We start from the raw sequence: 21,515 nt of genomic DNA, 5'->3' as shown, positions 1-21,515 counted from the left end.
ATATGTGTTTACGTCACTCTAAGCTGAAAATGCATTATTGTACTGTGTCATGCATTGTTTGTTGCATCCTGATAATGAGTGTCTATGAACTGTAGCCGCTCGCGGCATGGCTTGCTTTTGTGTGCGCTACCGCCGCTTACAATAAATAAAAAAAGACAGGAATGTTCTCATAAGCGAAACGAAGGCAAGAGACTGCTATTTGTTGTTACTTACACTGCTGCTTTCTTTGATAATGATCAACAAGAACCAAATAATAGACTGCGTATGATAGAAGATGTTCTGAACGAGAGTTTAGGGAACATTTTTCTCCGGTTGAAAATCTTTGCAGATGCCTCTTTAGTACATTGTATTCTGCACAGAAATTAGAGTCATCTTAGATTTAAAAATCTAGTCAGTTGCCGTGCTTCATTTCTGACTGTATCACTGTTCAGCATAAGAATAATACGAATATAAACATGACATGATATGTATATTCTTCCGCGTTTGCTGTTTTCTCACTCTAGTTTCGTAGTTTATTAGGCAGACAGGATTTAAATGAGACAGCAGCAAACATGAAAGAATACACGGCATAATGCTTACATTCTTCTACATATTCTTTTAATTTATTTGCTGACGCAGAGGTTTTGGTGCCAGTATTTATCTTTGTGCCTGCAAAGCATCCCTGTGTAGCGCTACATATATTCGACGGCAGAAGTTAGCTGTGGCGGCACCTACCAACATTTTTCAGAACTTCCCCTTACTTTGCACTAGATTCTAAACCGCAGGCAGTTTTTTGGATTAAAAAATCGGAGGAAAAGTGCAGCTTAGATTCGAGTAAATATGGTATTGCCAGACTTAACTGACATAATATTATAGATTTTATGATGTTATTAATTAGCTCCAGACACTATTGATGACACAAGCATCTACACAATGTTGTACCATAACCTACTGCACCGATGCCTGGGAATCACCCACCCCTAGTCTACTTCAACTCTAGTGCTACACTCTACAATTCATCGTGTAATTAAAACACCAACACCCATATTCATATAGGACTGCACTGACTGATTCTCAGAACACAAAGCTGCCATGCTGAAATTTTCCTTCTTGATTGCTTATGAAATTGTTTGTCCCTTGGACACCAGCAGTTCACTCCAGGTGTACTGAAAAAGAGTAACAGCTGCCATTCAGTCATTGGTTAGTGCCAAATTACTATCTTTGTAAAATTAAAAGTTGCTGTTGTAGAAGTTACTTTCATAGGTCGCCATTCACCTTTGGCATCTATAGATGGTACGGTGAGTGCAACATTAACTGGGAAAGGGGATGCTTTGCAATAATCAGTTGATCATCTCTAGCAAATATTGACTACAGAATGAAAACGGTTGTCATCTTCAAAAATAAGCTGGTCAGCATATGAGTAAGAGCTGTGTCCAGGATATGCTTAAATCAATGTTTGGACATACACTTGAAGGTCATGAATTCACGTTTGTTCTTTGTTACTTGGCATAAGCCACTAATGTTCACATTAAACTAGAAGTTAGGTAAAGGATCACATCTTGTGGGACAATTGCTGAAAAAACTGAGCCTGTAGGCATCGTAATCTCTCATAAATGGTACAAAAAGAAAAAGAAAATAGGTTTTGGAGCTGCTCCTGCATTCAATAAGTGAAATGACACAGTAAATTCATTCCTCACAACTGGCCTACAAAATTGTCACATCAAAAATCCACACATGAATTCCAAATTGTGTTGCAACGTTTCAACACTGAATACAAGTTTTTTCACCCGAACTGAGTTTCAAATGATTGCTACCTCTCCGTTTCAAAATTTGACATACCCTAGAATAAAATGTGCCATACATTTGGCAAAGAAAATGATTAATTATCTTAGAACAATGAAAAAGTAAGCTTTTTATTGTCTGATGGAGCTCCTACACTCTAAAGATAGGCCATCGTACCTCAGCTCCACATGGCAAATATGTTGCCGTGAATCAGTGCTCTGTACCTGTCAATATTGGTAGTGATGGATCATTTTCATTGTAAGAAAAATGTTTTTGTACTGCAAGACGCCAGTTGACTATTTTCCGCATTGAACTTTATTCTTTACTCCCCACAGAGAGATAGCTTGCTCTTGGAGCATTGCTTGATACACACACACACACACACACACACACACACACACACACACACACACACACACAGAGAGAGAGAGAGAGAGAGAGAGAGAGAGAGAGAGAGAGAGAGGTTTTTTGGCGTTTCTATGTATCTTTTAAATTTTGTGCTACACAGGCAGCACTAGTGCAGATAATGGCTACTTACAGGACGAGATGGTGGAAAATATTTTTGTATTCATTAACAAAATGCTTTTTACATTTTAGTTTTATTCTCCAACTGATCACACTGATGACAACAGTATGATGGGGCATTTGTTTCTTCCTGTAATGGGATGCCATATAAAATATTTGGGGTAACTCCATCTACACAACCAAAATACGAAATTGATAATATCTTCATTAGAAACAGAAGAAGATTGTGACAAGACCATCACATTACAAAACAAGTTAACTGATGATTCTCAGAAGGAATATTTTGTGTATGTCTTTGGGAGGGGGAGGGGGGGGGCGGGGGGCAGGCGGCTGTGCATGTGTGCCTGTCTATAAGATGGCTCTGTGTAAAGGGTTTACACACACACACACACACACACACACACACACACACACACACAAAATTCCATGTAGTAGCCAGTACCAGGCAAAACTGAAGTAAACATGGTCACCAGTTCTCAGATGTCAAGACTAACAGAAAATGGTATATTAAATATAAGAGAAAATGTTTGTCGATAAGTACCAATAAAACATTATGACAAGTATTAGTACCACCAAAGATAGGTCCTAACCATGTGATATGTGCAATGCTTTTCTTAGTGTGTACATTTTTCAGACCCTCTGACTACAAATGTGGACATTGCCTTTTACTGTCTTAACTGCAACAGAACAGACACACATTTCTGAATGTTCAACCTTTTCATCATGCGGAGGTGCTGCCACCTGTTGGGCATCACTATAAAAGTATCAGTAAGTCAATGTAGCAGTGTGCAGCAGCTTGTGGTTACCAGAATACACGAATGTGGTTGGTTCACTATATTGCACTGTATAATTGAATATTGTTATTTTTCATTGTAATTATTGAATGATCATTTTGGTATTTACCACAACAGAGAATATTTTGTAATTAGTTATTTTAGTCCATAAAATGAAGCCAAGTGTAAAAAGTATGTTTCAAAACAAATCTTGCAACTAAAGTAATTTAAAAAAACACCTAAGAGCATTACCACATAAATAAAAATCTTCCTTCTGCTAGAAAAAAATTCAGGTCTGCAAGGATTAAATTACTGGATTTGTTTCTTGGTGTTTTGATGAACAATTGTGTGGATTTTGTCTTATCAGTATGCCAGCCCCTGGTGATGTCAACTGATGCAAGAAATAACTGCATACAATAACAAGTTATTATGATGCATGGAAGTTAATCCTGGCCACAGGATCATTGAAGCCCGAGAACTTGGTTGACTAGACAAAGATGAAGAAAAAATTGCCACAATTATACTACTTATGGAAATAAATAAGTGGTATAATCTACATCAAGTCAGCCATCACTGAATACAAAGTACATCTATTTTAGCACTGAAAACTTAATTTTCAGTTAAATGTTATAATGAAATATTTCAATACAAAATCTTCCATTTACAGTGTTTTCCTTCTTAACATAGGAAACAAGTTGGTTACTGTGGTTCACAGTGAGTTATATTTCATATTTTACACAGGTATCATTTTTCAAGCTGGACACAGTTTCATTTTCAAAGTGCTGTGTCTCCTTACGAGACAGAAGAATATGTTTAAATTTAATGTTTCAAATATTCCCTTATTTTTTCCCTACAATGAGCAGATCAATAACAATGTAGTTATCACTTTACAATCAGGGTATACTCCTTATTTCATTTCTTTCCTTCAGTTTCTATGAGATGATGTGAGTCAAAGCTACTTCAGCATGGAACAAGTCAATAAATAGTTCACAGAATGAAGACAAGGCTATCTTGACAGACTTGGAATAATATATTCAGACCAATAACAAATTACAGCAAAAAGGAACTTTTACAGAGTAAAAGTAATGTGTCACAGGGAAGCCTTTCTACTTAAATCTGAAAATTTGTGGTTTCAAATTTTTCAGTACTGCAATACTGTGGCAAGCATATGGAAAATGGAACTTACAGATGAGTGCACAACTTTTGCAGTAATGTTTATCTGTCGCTCTTTAAAGCACTGAGCCATTGTTGCTTGACTCAAACCAATCCACTGTCTTTGTGCGCAGTTTTAGAGAAAACTCTCATTCGAAAGTGGTAAAAAAAATACTGACCACTTCAACACTTTCTTTTGCTGTGTTCTTGTCATTAAAATGCTTCTGGAGTGCACTATAATTGCCAATCTTTCATTACTTTCCCTATCATTTCACTTATATCTTACAGAGTCCCAAATCTGGCAAAACCATCAGACAAACACTGTACTCTATGGAATTCTCAATCTACATGAAAAAATTTCCCCAATATCACCAAAAATACTATTAAAGTATATCCCCATCCAGAATATATTTTGTCCAGAAGGGTGTTGATAATTCAGATATACTTTTGTTCAACTTTCCTTGAACTATAAAAGTTTACTTAAAAGTACTGTTTAAGAGGAGCCTGAATCCTTTATTAACAGCCAACTCCAACTCCTCCTCCTTCAATGTCACATATAAAAAGACTTTTATGTAAAATCTAATTTCTGTACCTCTTTTGCACAGTAATGCAATCTGTGTAAGAAATAACTGCGAACTATTTTCTTTATTTTGCTGATCCTTGACCACAATAGTGTATGTATTATACCACACACCTTAGTAAGCATATGTTTAAATGACTCTGAAAAGTTTTGTTTTTAATTTACAAACGAAAATAGATCTGTATCTTCCAGTATGATTTCACTTAGTACCTCCAGTGTGAACATTAGCATATTAGTGCTCTTCAAGATACGTATTACATAATTTTAATAATATAAATTATGACAGATTGCTACTCACCACATCAAGGAGGCACTGAGTGATAGATAGGCACATTTAAAAGTAGACATAGGACATTATTCAATTCTCTATCACTCAATGCCTCCTTTATATGCTGAGCAGCAATCTCATGTGATTCATATTGTTATTGTTATTCCATCCCCCATTTTTCATTGCTTTATTACATAATTTTGTTTTTCTGACATGTTCTACATGGTTGAGGATTTCCTCATTACAGGTCTATGGATAGAACAATCTATCTGACCACAGTCGCTAAACACAGCATTGTAATTTCTCCCTTTTTTCAGTCTCAATGTTACCATCATTCCACATGACACATCAGTTTCTGCTAGCAATGCCCAGTGATCTAAGGATGCATTTCAGCTGTTTCAACATGAGTGTAAAAATTTGGTATAACAATTTCTTTGCAACAAGATCTTTCAAGTTTCTTAAGCACCCAAAATGAGTGTTGCACATTTTGCAGAACACTCATCTGCTACTTTTAGACCCCTTTTTCTGAAGCCATCATTAGGCACCAACTGTACCACCAAGCACTGGTCTTAATAGGCATGTTAGAACACCTAGGTGCAAACAGTTCAATACTGAACATGTGTACTACACTTGAATTTAATATGTACAAATAACAGTAGAATGGGTTGGTGTTGGGTTGTGTGATGAAGAAACTAAACAGCGAGGTCATCGGTCTCATTGGATTAGGGAAGGATGGGGAACGAAGTTGACTGTGCCCTGTCAAAGGTACCATCCCGGCATCTGCCTGAAGCGATGTAGGGAAACCACTGAAAACCTAAAGCAGGATGGTCAAACGCCAGATTGAACCAAGGTCCTCCCAAATGCGAGTCTAGTTTGCTATCCACTGCGCCACCTCGCTCAGTAACAGCAGAATAATACGAGTATTATCGAGCAATAATTCTCGCCACTACCCACAGCATCAACAAACCAATATAAGTAAGCAATTGTACTTCACAACAGTAGAGACTTTTCTATGATATTATTATTATGCTCCATATTTTATTGTCACCATAAATGTTCCACAATATTTTAAAAGATCTTTAAGGCATTACTGAATAGTTTGAATGCCAAGAACCTCTGACCCAATGTAGCTATAAAAATTTTTGTTTTGATTTCATTTTTCTGTTGCATCTTGTATGTAGGGAAGACAGGATTAATTCGCACAAGGGATGACCTGGCACACAGATTCCATTTCCTTTACAACCATGGAGCTAAAGTGCTGTCATCGTGCTAGTGATGAGTGTATGTAGATGTGCACCATCTACCCTATGTCAGTATGCTTGGAAATGTCACAAAGGAAGGACCTCAGTTTGATTCTTTTTCTGATTGGTGTGTAAATTTTTTATCATAAATTCATCTCTTCTGATGGACAAGTAGGTTGAGGCCAGTCTTTAGTTTCTGTTGTATGGGATTGTATGCTATCATTTTGTTTTTCATACCCCTTTGGGGCTAGTTGGCGTAGTTTGGTGTCGGGTCAGCTGGCGTATCTCTACCAACAGTTCACATCAAAGGAGACCAACCAAAAATGCCACACAATTGCAAGGGCACCCTGATCACCTGGAATACCATGTAAATGACTGTTTTGGTGAAGTACTGAGCCAATCAATATCCTGGGAGGAATGTAAATGAGATGGAAAAGAGATTCATGTGTCCACCATGGTCAAAAAGCTGAAAAACTGGAGATGGCCAGATGAGATTATTTCATATTCACCATTGACTGTAATGTTAATCAGAGAATGATTCAGTCTGGTATGGCCGAAGTAAAATTGTGTGGAAACTGAACTCACCTGTTCACATAAAGGAGCAACCAACTTCTCAAACAGTGAACTTATTCTATTTGAATAATTGCAGATAGCAATAACAATAACAACTTATTTTTCTTGAAAATTCATAATTTGTAAATATACTAAGTTAATGTAGTATTGTTTATAAGTTCAAGTGGAATTCATTTTTGTTCCAGTGTTATTTCTTAAAAGAGAAATTTATCACTTGAATTTACTCTTCCAAAAAGAAGTACTCCAGCTTTTGATAAAAGAAACGTTTTTTCTTGAAATGTTGTGCTGTTATGCCTACTTTTTCTATTCATACAACCTAAGGGTATACCAACTAACCCCGCACAGGAGGTTAGTTGGGATAGGTGCAAGCTATTATGAAAAGTGTTTTCCGCATTACCTAAACATATATTTAATTACTGGATCCTACATAGTTTTGAAGCCAAAATATTAAGCTATTTGAAGCATTCACCACATTTTCTCCAAATACTGCACAAAAAAAGAAAAAAAAACAGTCTATGCCAACTAGCCCTGTCAACCCCCCCCCCCCCCCCCAACAATTAACAATATGGAAACTGGCACGTCTTTGTATTCCAAATTTCATTTTGCCTTGATCTTGTGATAAAGTCATAATCGAGATATTAACTTACATCTCATACCAAAATAAAGCATTTTGATAACAGTGACATTACCATTAAATTCCCACATGCTAGGATAAATTAAAGAGAATTATTTATAACACAGAATTTCTGATGTGTTAATGACATAATAACATGTCAAGCAGAGTGCAGCTGCCCATCAACATAGATTTATTTTTTAATGATTATCTTAGCTTAATGCCATTACACAAGTTTATCTCCCTGAATGTTACAGTTCAAGAATGAATCAGGAAGATAGTCTTTACTCATTTTTAAAGTTGATCTTGAAACAAAAAGCTCAAAATGCTAAATGTGATATGGAAGTCAAAACTCCAAGGAGCTAGTTTACAAATCTAAGCTGTTTTAAAACCTCAGATGATTGTTCCATGCAAGTTCTATAAATACAATGATGTCTTTCACTTCCACACTAACAATAGTTTATATGGTGGCCTTTGGCTTTTGAAGTTTCATCAATTAAGTGATAAGCACAACTATTCTGTGTCGAGTACCATTTTTGGAAAGGTGGATATACAGTACTGAGTTTTGATGATAGTGTTAGAGATTTCTCTCTCTCTCTCTCTCTCTCTCTCTCTCTCTCTCTCTCTCTCTCACACACACACACACACACACACACACACACACACACACACACATTATATATACGGAAGGGGAAGGAAATTGGCTGTGTCCGTTTACAAGGGATCTTCCCAATATTTGCTTCAAACAACACAAGGGAGGGAGGGAGGGAAATGTGAATTGAAAACCCGCTCCTCCCAAATGTGAGTGCCACCTCAGTTGGTGGGTAACACTGAAGTTCCACTTGACAACTCATTTTATTAAATTTCCACTTGACAACTCATCATGGCCATGAAAATCTGTACCAGGACTGGGGAACTAGTAAGAGCTAGCTAGTGATGTGCTAAGCAGCATAGGAATGTAATATGCCACCCCACAAAGTACAGAGTAGATTAAATTAGTTTGAGATAATGGAAGAACTGGAAAGAATTTCAGGTAGTTGTTTGCAGCTTGTTTACATCTAAGAAGCATACATTTTACTAGTTTCTCATCAACTCTCTACTTCCAGATACATTAAAATATTGAAATAAGACGAACCCTTATTTTAAAACAATTGCCAATTTCTCCACATCATGATAGGACTCATTTCACTTATCATTTAAAGAAGTTTCCTTTCCTGCACAACAACAAAGTGAAGTTTTTCAGATAATTAAATTTACAGCAATAAATGCATGTCCTCATAGGCAGGTGAAGATGAAAGAATGTACTTCAAAACCTGTAGTGGCTAATTTCAGTAAATTCAAACTGCAATCTTTCCTTTTTCTCAAAAACCTGTTTATGCAGCAACATTTTCTGCTGTGGTACCAAAACAAATAAAAATATGACTTTGGAATGATATAGCAAATGTCAAGGCCACTGGGGCTTAAAACACATTCAAAATGCTCCATGACCAGATGAAAATGGTAAGGATTCCAAGCTCAATCTGGCAGCTTGTCCAATCCACATAATAAAAAATGGTGATTCACCTTCTATTGACTCCTGATTAAAAATGAAAACTGTAGATTAACAGTTCGTTGTATGCTTGTCTTGTGACAGTATAGTACAGAAGATAACTGAGAGAAATATGCAAAGATATGAACAGAAATGACACTTTTATCAAAGACAATAATTTCCCTTAAGATACTGCGATTCACGGTGGTCCCCTGGATACTACGAAAAGCAGGACATGGCTCTTAATATGGTGTGTGATCACCATGGATGGCAACACATGCAGGAGACAAGGTTGGTAAGGAGTTCTTGTGGTCAGCATTCCATTCCTCTATCTACAAGGTTGACGAATGGTGGATGATCATTGGTGCATGCATACACGCAGCAAAATGTCTCCCCCATGTAACCCACATATGCTTGATGCAATTTAGGTATTTAAGTCTGGGGAAGGGGAAGGCCAGTCCATTTGTTGAATATCCTCTTGTTCCAAGAACCCCTCTGCCTGCACTGCTCGATGCGGTTGCATATTGCCTTCCCCATATGGGAAGTAAGGGCACAACATGTTTTGATCTCTAGCCAGAAACACTGTCGTATCTAACAATTTTGGTGATCCGGGTAGTATGGTGTGGGAATGCATAATGTTGCTTGGGCATATCTTCCAACACAGTAGACTCAGTGCTCAACACTGGTGTGGGAAGGCATAATGTTGCTTGGGCATACTGAACTTCAAATCTTTCAACATAGTACACTCACTGCTCAACATTATTGTGATACTGTACTCCTTCCCCCTATGCATCCTTTCAGGCTGCATTCAGCCATGACTTAATTTTTGTGGATGACAATGTGCAAACGCCTCAGACAGCAAAGGTAGAGAAGCTCTTGGAATGAGAGAGTATTCAGCAAATGGACTAGCCTGTTCCTCCCCCTGACTTAAATCCCACAAAGCAAATCTGGGATGTGTTAGAGACACATATTGCATCATGTCCACATGCATCGACGACACTCTAGCAGTTGTCAACTGTGCTAGTGAAGGAATGGAAAGCTCTGCCTCAATACCTCCCAACCAACCTTATGGCCAGCATGGGAGCACATTGTACAGCATTGCCGGCAGTGGTGATTGCACATTCTATTAGGAACCATGCCCTGCCTTTTGTAATGTCCAGGAGAGCACCACAAATTCAGGCGACTTCAGGGTAATTATTGTCTTTAAATAAAGAAGCGTCACTTCTCTTTGTCTCCTTGCATATGTTTTCTGTACCAAACTGTAGCAGTTCTTTCTACAAACAGACCACATTCCAACAAACTACCTTACTTGGAAGTGACACATCATGTGAAAGATGCTTTTGTCAATAAGTTTTGCACACCAGTGTATTCGTATGGAATGAAGCCCAGTATGGAAGTGAAATGTGAACTATAAACAGTACAGAAAAGAAGATAATAGAAGTTTCTGAAATGAGGTGATAAAGGAGGATGCTGAAGAATAGACGGAAAGATCAAAAACCTAATCAAGAGGTACCGAATCAAATCCTAAAGAAAATAAATTTATGACACAGCATGACTAAAACAAGAAATGTGTTAACACGACACATCCTGAGGCATCAAGGATAGTTAATTTGATAATGGTGGAAAGTGTGGAAAAAAACTGTAGATGGGGCGAAGGACTGACTACAATAAACGGATTCAAGTAAATGGAAGTTGCAATAGTTAGGGAGATACACTATGTGATCAAAAGTATCCGGAAACCCCCAAAAACATACATTTTTCACATTAGGTGCATTGTGCTACCACCTACTGCCAGGTACTCCATATCAGCTACCTCAGTAGTCATTAGAAATTATGAGAGAGCAGAATGCAATGCACCCCTTGTTTTGCATCGCACTATCACAGCACAAGGCTACATTGATGTTTTAAGCACCTTCTTGCTTCTCACTGTTGAAGAGCAATTTGAGGATGGCGAGTGCATCTTTCAACATGATCGAGCACCTGTCCATAATGCATGGCCTGTGGCAGAATAGTTACATGACAATAACATCCAGGACTCGGCGACCAACATTGATAGCTCTCCTCAGTGCAGCACACTGTGAAGAACGGATTGTCACTCCCCAAGAAACCTTCCAGCACCTGATTGAATGTATGCCTGCAAGAGTGAAAGCTGTCTTCAAGGCTAAGGGGGTGGGCCAACATCATACTGAATTCCAGCATTACTGATGGAGGGCACCACGAACTTGTAAGCAATTTTCAGCCAGGTGTCCAGATACTTTTGATCACATAGTGCACTAAGGGACTCATAGAGAATAGACTAGTGTGGAGAGCAGAAACAAACCTGTTTTCAGACAGAGGACGATGAGGACAACGATGACAACAACAACGCTAACTCTCAATTTTGTGAGTTGTAAATGATGTCAACTAAGACTGCAACTATGTCAATTTTTATTTTTTACCATCTGCTATAAAAAAGCTCTGTGAAGTATCTACATTTGTCCACAAAGAAGGGAGGCACAGTATCTTGCAAGAATGGATAGATGACTGCAGTAAAATTATACAGAACAACACATATATTAAGAACATATTCAGCATGATGAGGTTTCCACAATATTGGATAATACGAATTCATTCCCGACATTCACTGTGCTACACACAGTAAATATGTCAATAAATAGCTAGTGAGGCGATTTCATTATCTGAAAAAAGAATAAGTAAACTCTCTGAGAAAGAAGTCAGTATAAAATGAGATATACATTGGACTATTATACTGATTTACTGAATGCAGTCTACAAAAACTTCAAAGAATTTGCAAAGTACACAAGCACTCACAAGTCGTCCACAGTATGGTATTAATACTGACTGACTTTCTGTATACCTTAAAAGTGAAAAGCTTCAACTGTGCTATATAGGAGAAGCAACTGCCATGCCTTTATACTCCCACTTTTTTCTTAAAACAAATTTAAATGAGCTCTTATTACATCGATGTTTGAGAACTAAACTAAAGACTTTACGTGGCCTGTAGTTTTAAGTTTCTTCAGTGTGTATTATAATCATCAGTTTGGCCATTTTGATCACTTTCACTCTTATTTTATTCAAAAGGTTAATAGTTTACAGGTTACATTATCACTTTAGAATAAAACATAACATGACTAGGAAATCTTTGATTTCTCTCTTAAGTTTCCCTTTTTGTCTCTTTTAAACCTAGTATTTCTTCCTTAATGGTCAATTTCCTGCATTCCATACTTTTTTTTTTTGCCACTTTCTGTCTATCCTGTTTTATACCCGTCGAGGCGACATAACAAAAACAATATTAATAGTCACGTCAAAGAAGAAATTAATCTGTGCCAAAACACAGTGCTTTTACTACACAAAATTTCTACATTTCAAAATCTGTATAAACCTTTCCTGCAAAATGTACCTGACTAGCTGCCATATTTTCATCAGTTTCTTCATAAGTTTTAGTAGCATATTACAGGAAGAGGGGGTGAGAGTGAGATAGATAGATAGAGAGAGAGAGAGAGAGAGAGAGAGAGAGAGAGAGAGAGAGTTGGCTCACAAATGGCTGATCAGATTATACCAGTCCATGTCAGAAAATTGTTATACATTACACAAAATCTATACCCAGAACACAAAAACTACACAGATAATGTGAAGGGGATACTTTTGCCTGTCCTAGCTGTGAGAGAGTAGTTAGTGAAGTAAAGTGATTAGCATATTTTTAAGCTTTTCAGCATTTTATTACTGCACTCCGTGTTACCAAAGCTCTGAGCTGACATGTTAGAGAATGTTAAGAATTAGATTCCACAGCCATTGATGCATAAGAATAAGGAGATTTAGTATTCACAAAAGGTTAATACATCCAAACCACTCAATGCAGACAGCATGGAACCACTGGCAAACACACTTGTTCCACAAATAGTTACAAACCATGACATAATATTTATAGCAAAGGTACTTTGATAACCACACACAGTATGCCATATATACCTTCTAGATAATTCCTGAATGATACGGTACTGTATTACAAGCACAATAAAGAGGGGAATAATGAAAATTTTGACAATTTTTTTTAGTTATGTAGTTAGTGAGAAATCACAAAATGATATTTTTTACTCTTTACAAAAAGTAATTGACAAATAAATACAATTATTTAAAAAAAATATTCTGTAGAATATTCAGTTAAATCTGACCAACTGCAACAGCTTACTTCAACAATAACAGGGACCATATGTGACTATATAATAATATGTTATAAAATTCGATCTTTATTGTGTAAACATACTACTACCGTAACACTGCATCAGTTCAAATAACCAAGTGAATGCCAGTAGTTTTATGCTCAATGTACAACTGAATGATACCAAAAACAACACACAAGGTGCAATGATACAGAAAGGACACCCTAAGAAGAAAATTCGTTCCCTGAAACTAACCTGTCGGAGGCTGTACTCTCCGATCTCGAGCGTGGCAATGCTGCTTGTGCTGCTATCTACAGCTTGACTGCTCCGTCTCCGCATGCCATCTGCATCACGAGAGAATCTCTGCTCCCCATCTAAGCAGCGAGGCTCTAGCCCGTGCCGCAGATCCTGTCTGTTTCTCAGCAGCACAATGTCCCCCTCAGTCTTCTCTCTCCGTGGTCTCACAGGAAATTCTGGACTTGCTTTGCTATGATTAAAATCTGTCAGAACAGGTTCACCATTTCTATTATTTGAACTGTTCCCCTTCTTCCCAAGCCCACCAAGGAGGTTCAAGCCAGCAACTGATGATCCTGGAATGTCAGAGCCCCTCCGTCCATTACCAGAAAATGAAATTCCAGAGCCGTGATTTTTTGATTCCATTAAAATGGCAGAATGGCGACTAGAAGCCGGGAAAAAATCAGAATTTTCACGTCGAAATCCAAATGGCACTGAAATGCGGGAATCTGATTCGTTTCTGCGATGCTGAGGAGCATTTTTTTGCTCATTCACAGAAAATTTTCCACTGACATCATTCTGGCTGCTAACATCACAACTGTCTTTATCTTTGGTTTTGTTATTGTTTTCTGTCTTATCTTCCCCCTTTAATTTGTCTAAGCGTTCACTAAAACCATGGAAATATCTACCAAAATCCAAGTCCCATTCTTTCAGCAGTTTTTGCTCATCAATTTCTGATCGTCGGCTTTGTTTGTGCTGTTGTGCTTTGGCTGCTGCTTCTCTCTTCACATACACAGCAAAGGAAAAACAATTACAACAACATAACAACAAGAATAAAATGATTAATGAACAAAAATCAAATAATTAAAAAAAATGGTTGTGTGCAGTCATCCAAGTTATCTGTAAATCCACCCAAATGTGAAGGCCTGTACTAATAACGTTACACAGGGAAACTAAGAAAGTAATTTGATTAACCATACCCCAACAATAGGAAGGACTTTGCTTAAACAAGGCCCAACAATCAGTAGGACTTACTGAAGAAAAAGAGATGATTACCCACAAATGTACTTAACATGATAACAACATTTTTCTGTTATCCTAATTATGTTTAATATGATTCAGAACTTATGTTTCCATAATAACCAACATATGGAAACCTCTTTTTGACATGACATTTATTTTTCTGAAACACAATATACAATAGGTAAATAGCAAGTAAAGTAACTAGTGGAACAATAACAAACAGACTGCAATAGACCACTGAGAGTTTTCCTCAAAATTTTTATTTCATCTTTATGAGCAGTGAAAGAACACTAGCTAAGAAATGGGAGGCTTGGACTATTCTAACATAAAATACTGGGACCACGTTTAAGGCTACGATTGCTGTTGACAAGTCTGCAAGAGTACCTTTTCTTATGAGAATTCTGGTGCATGTAGCACTTAGGAGGTATCAGATTTCAAATTAAAGTTCCACTACACAGTTGTTCATATACAATGAGTGTCCCCTCTTTCCAGGTGTAAACTTTTTGGTTAGCTACAATATCTGAAATGGAGAGGCATTTCTACTTACATGATGTCAGTTTTTGCACACAATTCATCCAATGCTACAAACTTAAAATTTCAGTTTTCTTCGTTTGTTTATTGTGCTCAAACTATAAATGTGTGCATAAGTTTATTGCCATCATATGCTAAACCTGTCAAAGCATATATACAACTGGCACTGACTGGCAAATGGGCATATGAAACATACATTTCAAATGAAGAACTGATTTTAACACACTGCTACGTTAGCATACCTAAGCAAATAGCAGCATCTCTTTTGTCATTTTAATGATAATTATGTCTCATAACATAGTGTCTGATACCTTTTGTTCTCTAACATATTATGACAGAGGTACAAGATTTTACATAGTGAATAAAAGAAAGTCTCTATTCACTGATGTGCTTGTAGTAAATGTCGTTCCTCTGCATCCTCAAATTTAAATATAAGATTTGTTTAATGATATTTGCCAACATAAGATACTGTGAGCACCGGCACAAATTACATGCTATATATGCAACATTTAGCTACACAAAATGCACAAAACAGAACATTGATCAGCTGTGAAACTGTTTTGTTTAGCATTGAACCACAATCACAGTAATGGGTTATGTCACACTACTATATTGCACAACTGTGCAGAATTTATTCAAGTCGCAAATAACAAACGAAAAGTTAAAATAATACAGACACAAAAGTTCTTGCTAGGAAACAGCAATTTTAGATAAGAGATAATTAAGGTACCAGGTAATGGCAAGGCTAAATACCCACTTTAACACCAATTACAAAATAAGCACACATTTCCATGAAAGAAAAGCTTTCTTTTACACCCAAATTATGTAGGATGGAGCACCCTACACAGACGCATAACTTCGAAAAATGTAGACTATCTTTTAACGAATATCTGTGGAATGGAAGTGCTAACAATCAGCTCACATATTAAATGAAAACACTTAACAAGAATTCCATATAGAGCACAAAGCTATGTACATCAAGTCACCAATCAAAAGCTTGACACATATTGTGCAACAGATCACAAAAACATACAGGAATGCAGTGCATCTAACTATAACTAATCAAGCACAGAGACTGACATTTAAAATTGTAATAATCATGTTGTAACTGGGAGCTTACCCTTTTCATGACAAGAGTCCTATCAGAGCCTTCTTCTTCATCTGGCGTGGGTGGCAGAGGTCTGTTTGGAGCACCACTGGAAGAAGCACCTGAAAGAATTATTACTTGATATTTCCCATAAATTAATTTAATTTCATCAGAACATTATTCAGTACTATTAAACCCCTCTTTTATACTTTTCGGAGGAATTTAATGGTTCATAATTTTTAACAAAAAAAAAAAAAAAATAAAAATAAAAAAATTGTTTCAATTTCTTCCACTGAATGTTTTTTTCCATTAGGTTTCAAGTTCATAAATACAAAAAAATCAAAAATTTAGCAAAGTTTGAAAGTGATTACAAGAGCTGGGTATATGTTACATGCACATATATGACATCAAACTGTAGACAATAAGTGTATCTAACGTCGAATCATAAAACTTGCTACCCTGTGGATGTACAATGACTACGAAAAATTTGCAAAAATACAGGATAGCATCTGACAACAGCTGATGCTGATTACATAACAAGGCGTAAAAAACCACAGAATTACAACCGACAAATATCATAATGAAATTAAATGTATATAGGCAGATGGTGGCATAATGAAATATAATTCTGTAGGACACAATATACAGTGAAATGTAAAATTAAATTATAGCTGTGCTGTCAGGTCTCATCCTGACCACTGACACCGGAAAACACAATGTATTTTGAAAGAAGTGCCAAAAGTATGTGACAATTATGATTGTAGCTTTGCTATTAGTTCACAATCTAACCACCACTTCAAAAATCACCACTACATATTCCCAAATATCTGTACACCATACATCACTTGATAACATTTACCTGCACAATAAGTGTTTCACACTACTTTAAAACCAGTGTCTTGTCTACATCATATTTTTTATCTTCACTATCGGTGGTTTGTTAAGTAAATGGTGTGAAATTAAGAATTATAATGTAAAAAAGAGTGGAAATTAACATCCTTAACATAGAAAATGTCCAACAGTGGGAAAACATTAATACTGGGAGCATAAAAGTGTGATATATGTTATCCAGAAAAGTGGAGTTGTACTGGGTAAAAATTCTGAAAAACACAAAATATTTAGGTTACTCTTCTTCTGTGATATTGTTGTAATTCATAAATGACTTTGGCCTATGATCTGCACTACCCATTGTTTAACCCCAACTAATCCAGTTTTGTTCTAACTTGCAACCCTCTCTTTCTTCCCTCAATAGCACATCTAAGATGCAACTGTGACATTAGCAACCTGTAAACTTTCTTCTTCGCTAAAGTTTTGCTTGAATTAATATAATTGGCACAAGAGACAAAACTGTAATGAAAACAGAAAAATATTTTACCTTCATGTATGACCATTGTCTGAGGCTGGTGCCCTGGATCCAATGGCCTGTAGGGGGAGAGTTCAGGCCTACACAGAATGAAAGTTGGTAATAGAGAGACAGATTAAAATTAGTGCAATCAGTGTACAAAATTAACAGTACAAACAATAACTTACTATGGTTTCTGTTTAATATAATACAAGCAATTGCATTGGAAGGAGATGGGATTGACAAAAATATATTATGGAAATAGTAAAAGCACTACAAATAGAAGGTGCACAACTTCTTGGTTCACTGAAGACGATACGGCAAATAATAAGTATTGCATCCCTATGAAAATCTATTTACAAGAACTTTAATTCATCTATTTCTCTACAAACCTCCCTTGCTTTGCCTGCCATACTATTCATATTGTTTTATGTTTTATCACCTTCGCCCCCCCTCCCGAAGCTAGTTCTGCAAGGTATTACCTGTTTGGAATTTATATATAATTTAGTTTATAACCGGAGTAATATTGCACTGTAACCAACAACAAAAAATCTTAGAATGAAACCTTGAGTGTGAGATCGCTAGTCCAATCTTTAGTAAGGTGCATTTGAAAGTGCAGGGTTAACAATTACAACAGGAAAAATATTAGCTGCTAATGACACACCACAGCATCAAGAGGTCAACAGAAGATATGTGGTCGGGAGGTGCAAAGATCAATCTTCTATGGAACATATGTAGTACACGTCACAAAATGGTCATCACCGACATTCTAGAAATATTTAAAAGAAACCGTTATCTTCCATCATTGACACCGACTGAAAAATGGCATGCCACAATGATCGCAAAGGTCCGCACCATCAAGATCGAAGATGAACTCCATGGGAGTTACAAACCATGTAGAATGTTCAGCTCGGCATCCACTCTTAAGGAATGCATATGGAATTATATTGGTGTAATGGGATGAGAGAACTTGTGCAAGGTGATAGCATGCAACCAAATGTGAAACACAGAGCTTATCGTGAAGCTGGCCATCCTTTAAGGCATGACTGCAAACAGTGCGATAGGTTTTACATGCACGGAGAAAACAAACATCCAGAGACTGAATTTGTCCAATGGTTCCACATGGTATGAACTGCAATGTCACCCTTTTCAGGAAGGATAATTTGCTCTACAGGAGTACCATTTTTTTACGCAGGCCAGGAATCAAGCAAAAGCAAGTTATTCTGACCAGTTACTGGTCAAAAGCGGTGCTCATAATTTAGTCATAGTTCTCTTATGCTCATTTTCCCACTCCTGCTTGCTGTGACGTAAACGTTCCGTACTGCCCTTGCAAGATCACGAACATGAGAAAAAAACATAGGGGGCAGAGCAACTCCAACTTCCTGCAGCACAATAAATAACTTTCCAGCCAATTTACCATTCAAATTCAAGGTCGCCATAATCGTATACAAATGCATTAACGCATTGATGTTAGTTGATCTTATTCTTGGTACCTTTAATTTTCAGGGTTCTTTCAAATGCGCCTCCTCTCCAAATCTCGACTGGTCGGAGTTGAAAACAAATTCCTTATCAAATGATGAAGTAAGTTTGTTTATCTCATCTACAAATTTTTGAACTGATTCCATAGTCTTCTGTGCATCATCAAGTTGACACTTTGTTTGAAATTTCGTTATCTTACTTCTTCCACTGCTGCAGCTTTGTTTAAAATTATGCAACCATTCACCTCTTCCCTTGAAACCACTGTAATCTATATTGTGCACCATTTGATATGCATAATGTATTAGGTCTCTACAATGGGCATCCTGTATACTGTATAGAGCATCTTTGAAATGTGGGAACACCAGTGCACCTGTCCTTCCTCGAATATCTGTAGCTTTTCTTAGGCACTATACAATCATACTTCTGCATAATTATATGAAATCTGATCATAACTGTATTTGTACTGTGCTGTGGATGATCTTTCATGTGTTAATTATGTTTAGTACCCACTCCTTGGACAATGATTGTCTTTTACTATGTTTTACTGGTTACGGGATTTGTGGTTCTCGGTCCAACAAGGATAATGAATTACATGGCTTGACAACTGTTTCCGATCACTTTCACTTGTTAAGCACATATCGTCATCACTGTACTCCCCATGTACATTGTCCGCACAGTCAAGCATAGGACACCACATTTTCCAGTGACTCATCTTGCAGGAACACTAGTATTTCATCTGTTACTTCTTTCTTGGATTCCTTTCTGGTGTAATGTCAACTTCAGCAACCGTTGTTGTGGATATAATGCAATGTTTGCTTTGTTTATTATTTCCACTGCCCTGCTCTGTATCAACACTACTAGCACTGTAGTACTGTTGAGAGTTACTTGTCAACTAAGCAGTTCAACTATGCTCCTTATCCTCATGCTGTGCTCAACATTGGATACTTCCAGTCCTGTCCCCTGTCGCCACTAGCAGCCAACACTGTGGTTGCATGGTAGACAATATGTGGGGCACCGAATGCCACATCATTAGCTTTTTGTGACCTGCACTCAAGGGGTTCCCTGTTAGACAAAATCCAAGTTCCAGGAACTATTGGAAGGATGTGAAACACAAGTTACAACATTTGAGGACTGAGATGAGGTACAAACTTGAAAAGAATTACTGCTGATATTTGAGTTTATAATGAAAATTCAAATTTATGTCTTTTAACACTCTTATAGTACTTCAAGTAACATATAATTGCTCAGAGAGAATTATTTAAACATATCTTCCACAATCATTAATGATATAACAGTGAGAATTCTAATGTAAACAAGCTCCGCTGTTATTTATTGCTGACTCGAGATAACAGCAAATGATTCTAATTAGGGATACAAACCACATTCTAACTTCTTCCACTATGACTGTACCACTCTCATCTTCCAAATGTACTGCTGGTGTAGAACCAAACAGAACAGGAAAAAATATATAGCAATTGTTTCATGATAGTTTCATGATAGACACAGCTACCAGACAATGCCACATTAAGCAAACTTTAGTGCCTAAACAATGTACCTAAGGCCAACAAAGACATAGGTGGTCTACAATGAGCTTCTTGATTTTGGCATAGTCCATACTACAACAGGTCCCAGTTTCTCAGTTGCTGTTCATTTATTCAAAGAAAATGGTGTCAATTGCAAAGGGCTGAATGTCAATCAGTGCTTTCAGAGTTAAGTATGTCATAATCAAACAAAAGGAGTTCCACTGTGCATTCAGAAGATAGCAGCCAATTTAAAAATAAATAAACAAATAAAAACACCAATGAAATTTCTTGTGAAGTGTAACCCCTTGAAAAGACAAAGATAAACCCAAGAACACAATACACATTCCGCAAGAGCACGGAACACACGGACAACTGCTTTTCCTAAGGGATGATGCATCAGGTCAACAAACAACAGTGTGCCACACACTATGTATCACAATCAATACAGACATGTTTAAGTATCTGGTACAATAAACTTAACGTAAGACAGCCACAACATGAAGGCTTTGCTTGACCAACATGATTGTCATAATGTTGTTCTTTGAGAAATAGGAGGAGGTTGTGCATCCTCCATTTTATGCATAAATGAACACCTGCAGCTTAACATCCGTTCCCGATATAATGAACATCAACCCAAGCAGTCAAAAGACGGACTGAGGGTTTGTCTCCACATTTGCAGTGCATTACAAGATCTACTTGAAGCTGTAAAATTTCCTTATGGGCAGGACTAACACTATTAAAGTGAGAGTATTTACATTTGCAAGCACACTGTTTGTTGAAGCTTTTACTTATTTTATTTATATTTATTCATCCAAGGATCATCTCACAACTATATTGGATTTGTTGAGGTAATACTATGCACATCAATAGGCCAAAATATACAACACACGGCACACATAACATGCTTTGACAGGGAATAGGACAGGTGGTCAGTTGTGGTCTTGATTAAGGAACCATCCCAAAATTTGCCTTAGTGATCTAGGAAAACCATAGAAAACCCAAATCTGGATGGTCGAACAGAGCAGCTCCATCCTCCCACATATGAATTCATTCAGTGTCTTAAAGGCCGCACTGCCTTATTCAGTCATTCTCTATAGTATAAAGTTTCTTGATTTACACATG

At 37.0% G+C, this 21,515-nt stretch overlaps 1 protein-coding gene across 3 annotated transcripts in view; it reads right to left on the bottom strand.

Moving 5' to 3' along the window:
* Positions 1 to 21,515, bottom strand: part of LOC126456891 (serine/threonine-protein kinase mig-15) — a 330,660-nt gene that overhangs the window by 122,944 nt on the left and 186,201 nt on the right. For 2 of the 3 annotated variants that reach the window (XM_050092726.1, XM_050092727.1), the window contains exons 14-16: positions 17,425 to 17,492; positions 16,083 to 16,171; positions 13,430 to 14,191 (exon numbers count right to left, since the gene is read on the bottom strand). In XM_050092726.1, the coding sequence (XP_049948683.1) occupies positions 13,430 to 14,191; positions 16,083 to 16,171; positions 17,425 to 17,492 (919 nt within the window). The remainder of the gene's footprint in view (positions 1 to 13,429; positions 14,192 to 16,082; positions 16,172 to 17,424; positions 17,493 to 21,515) is intronic. The other variant, XM_050092728.1, reaches the window with a different exon arrangement.

Source organism: Schistocerca serialis, chromosome 2 (genome assembly GCF_023864345.2).
Source record: "Schistocerca serialis cubense isolate TAMUIC-IGC-003099 chromosome 2, iqSchSeri2.2, whole genome shotgun sequence".
Lineage (NCBI taxonomy): Eukaryota > Metazoa > Arthropoda > Insecta > Orthoptera > Acrididae > Schistocerca > Schistocerca serialis.
The sequence above is the reverse complement of the archived record's forward strand: the minus strand, read 5'-3'. Positions and strand labels throughout refer to the sequence as shown.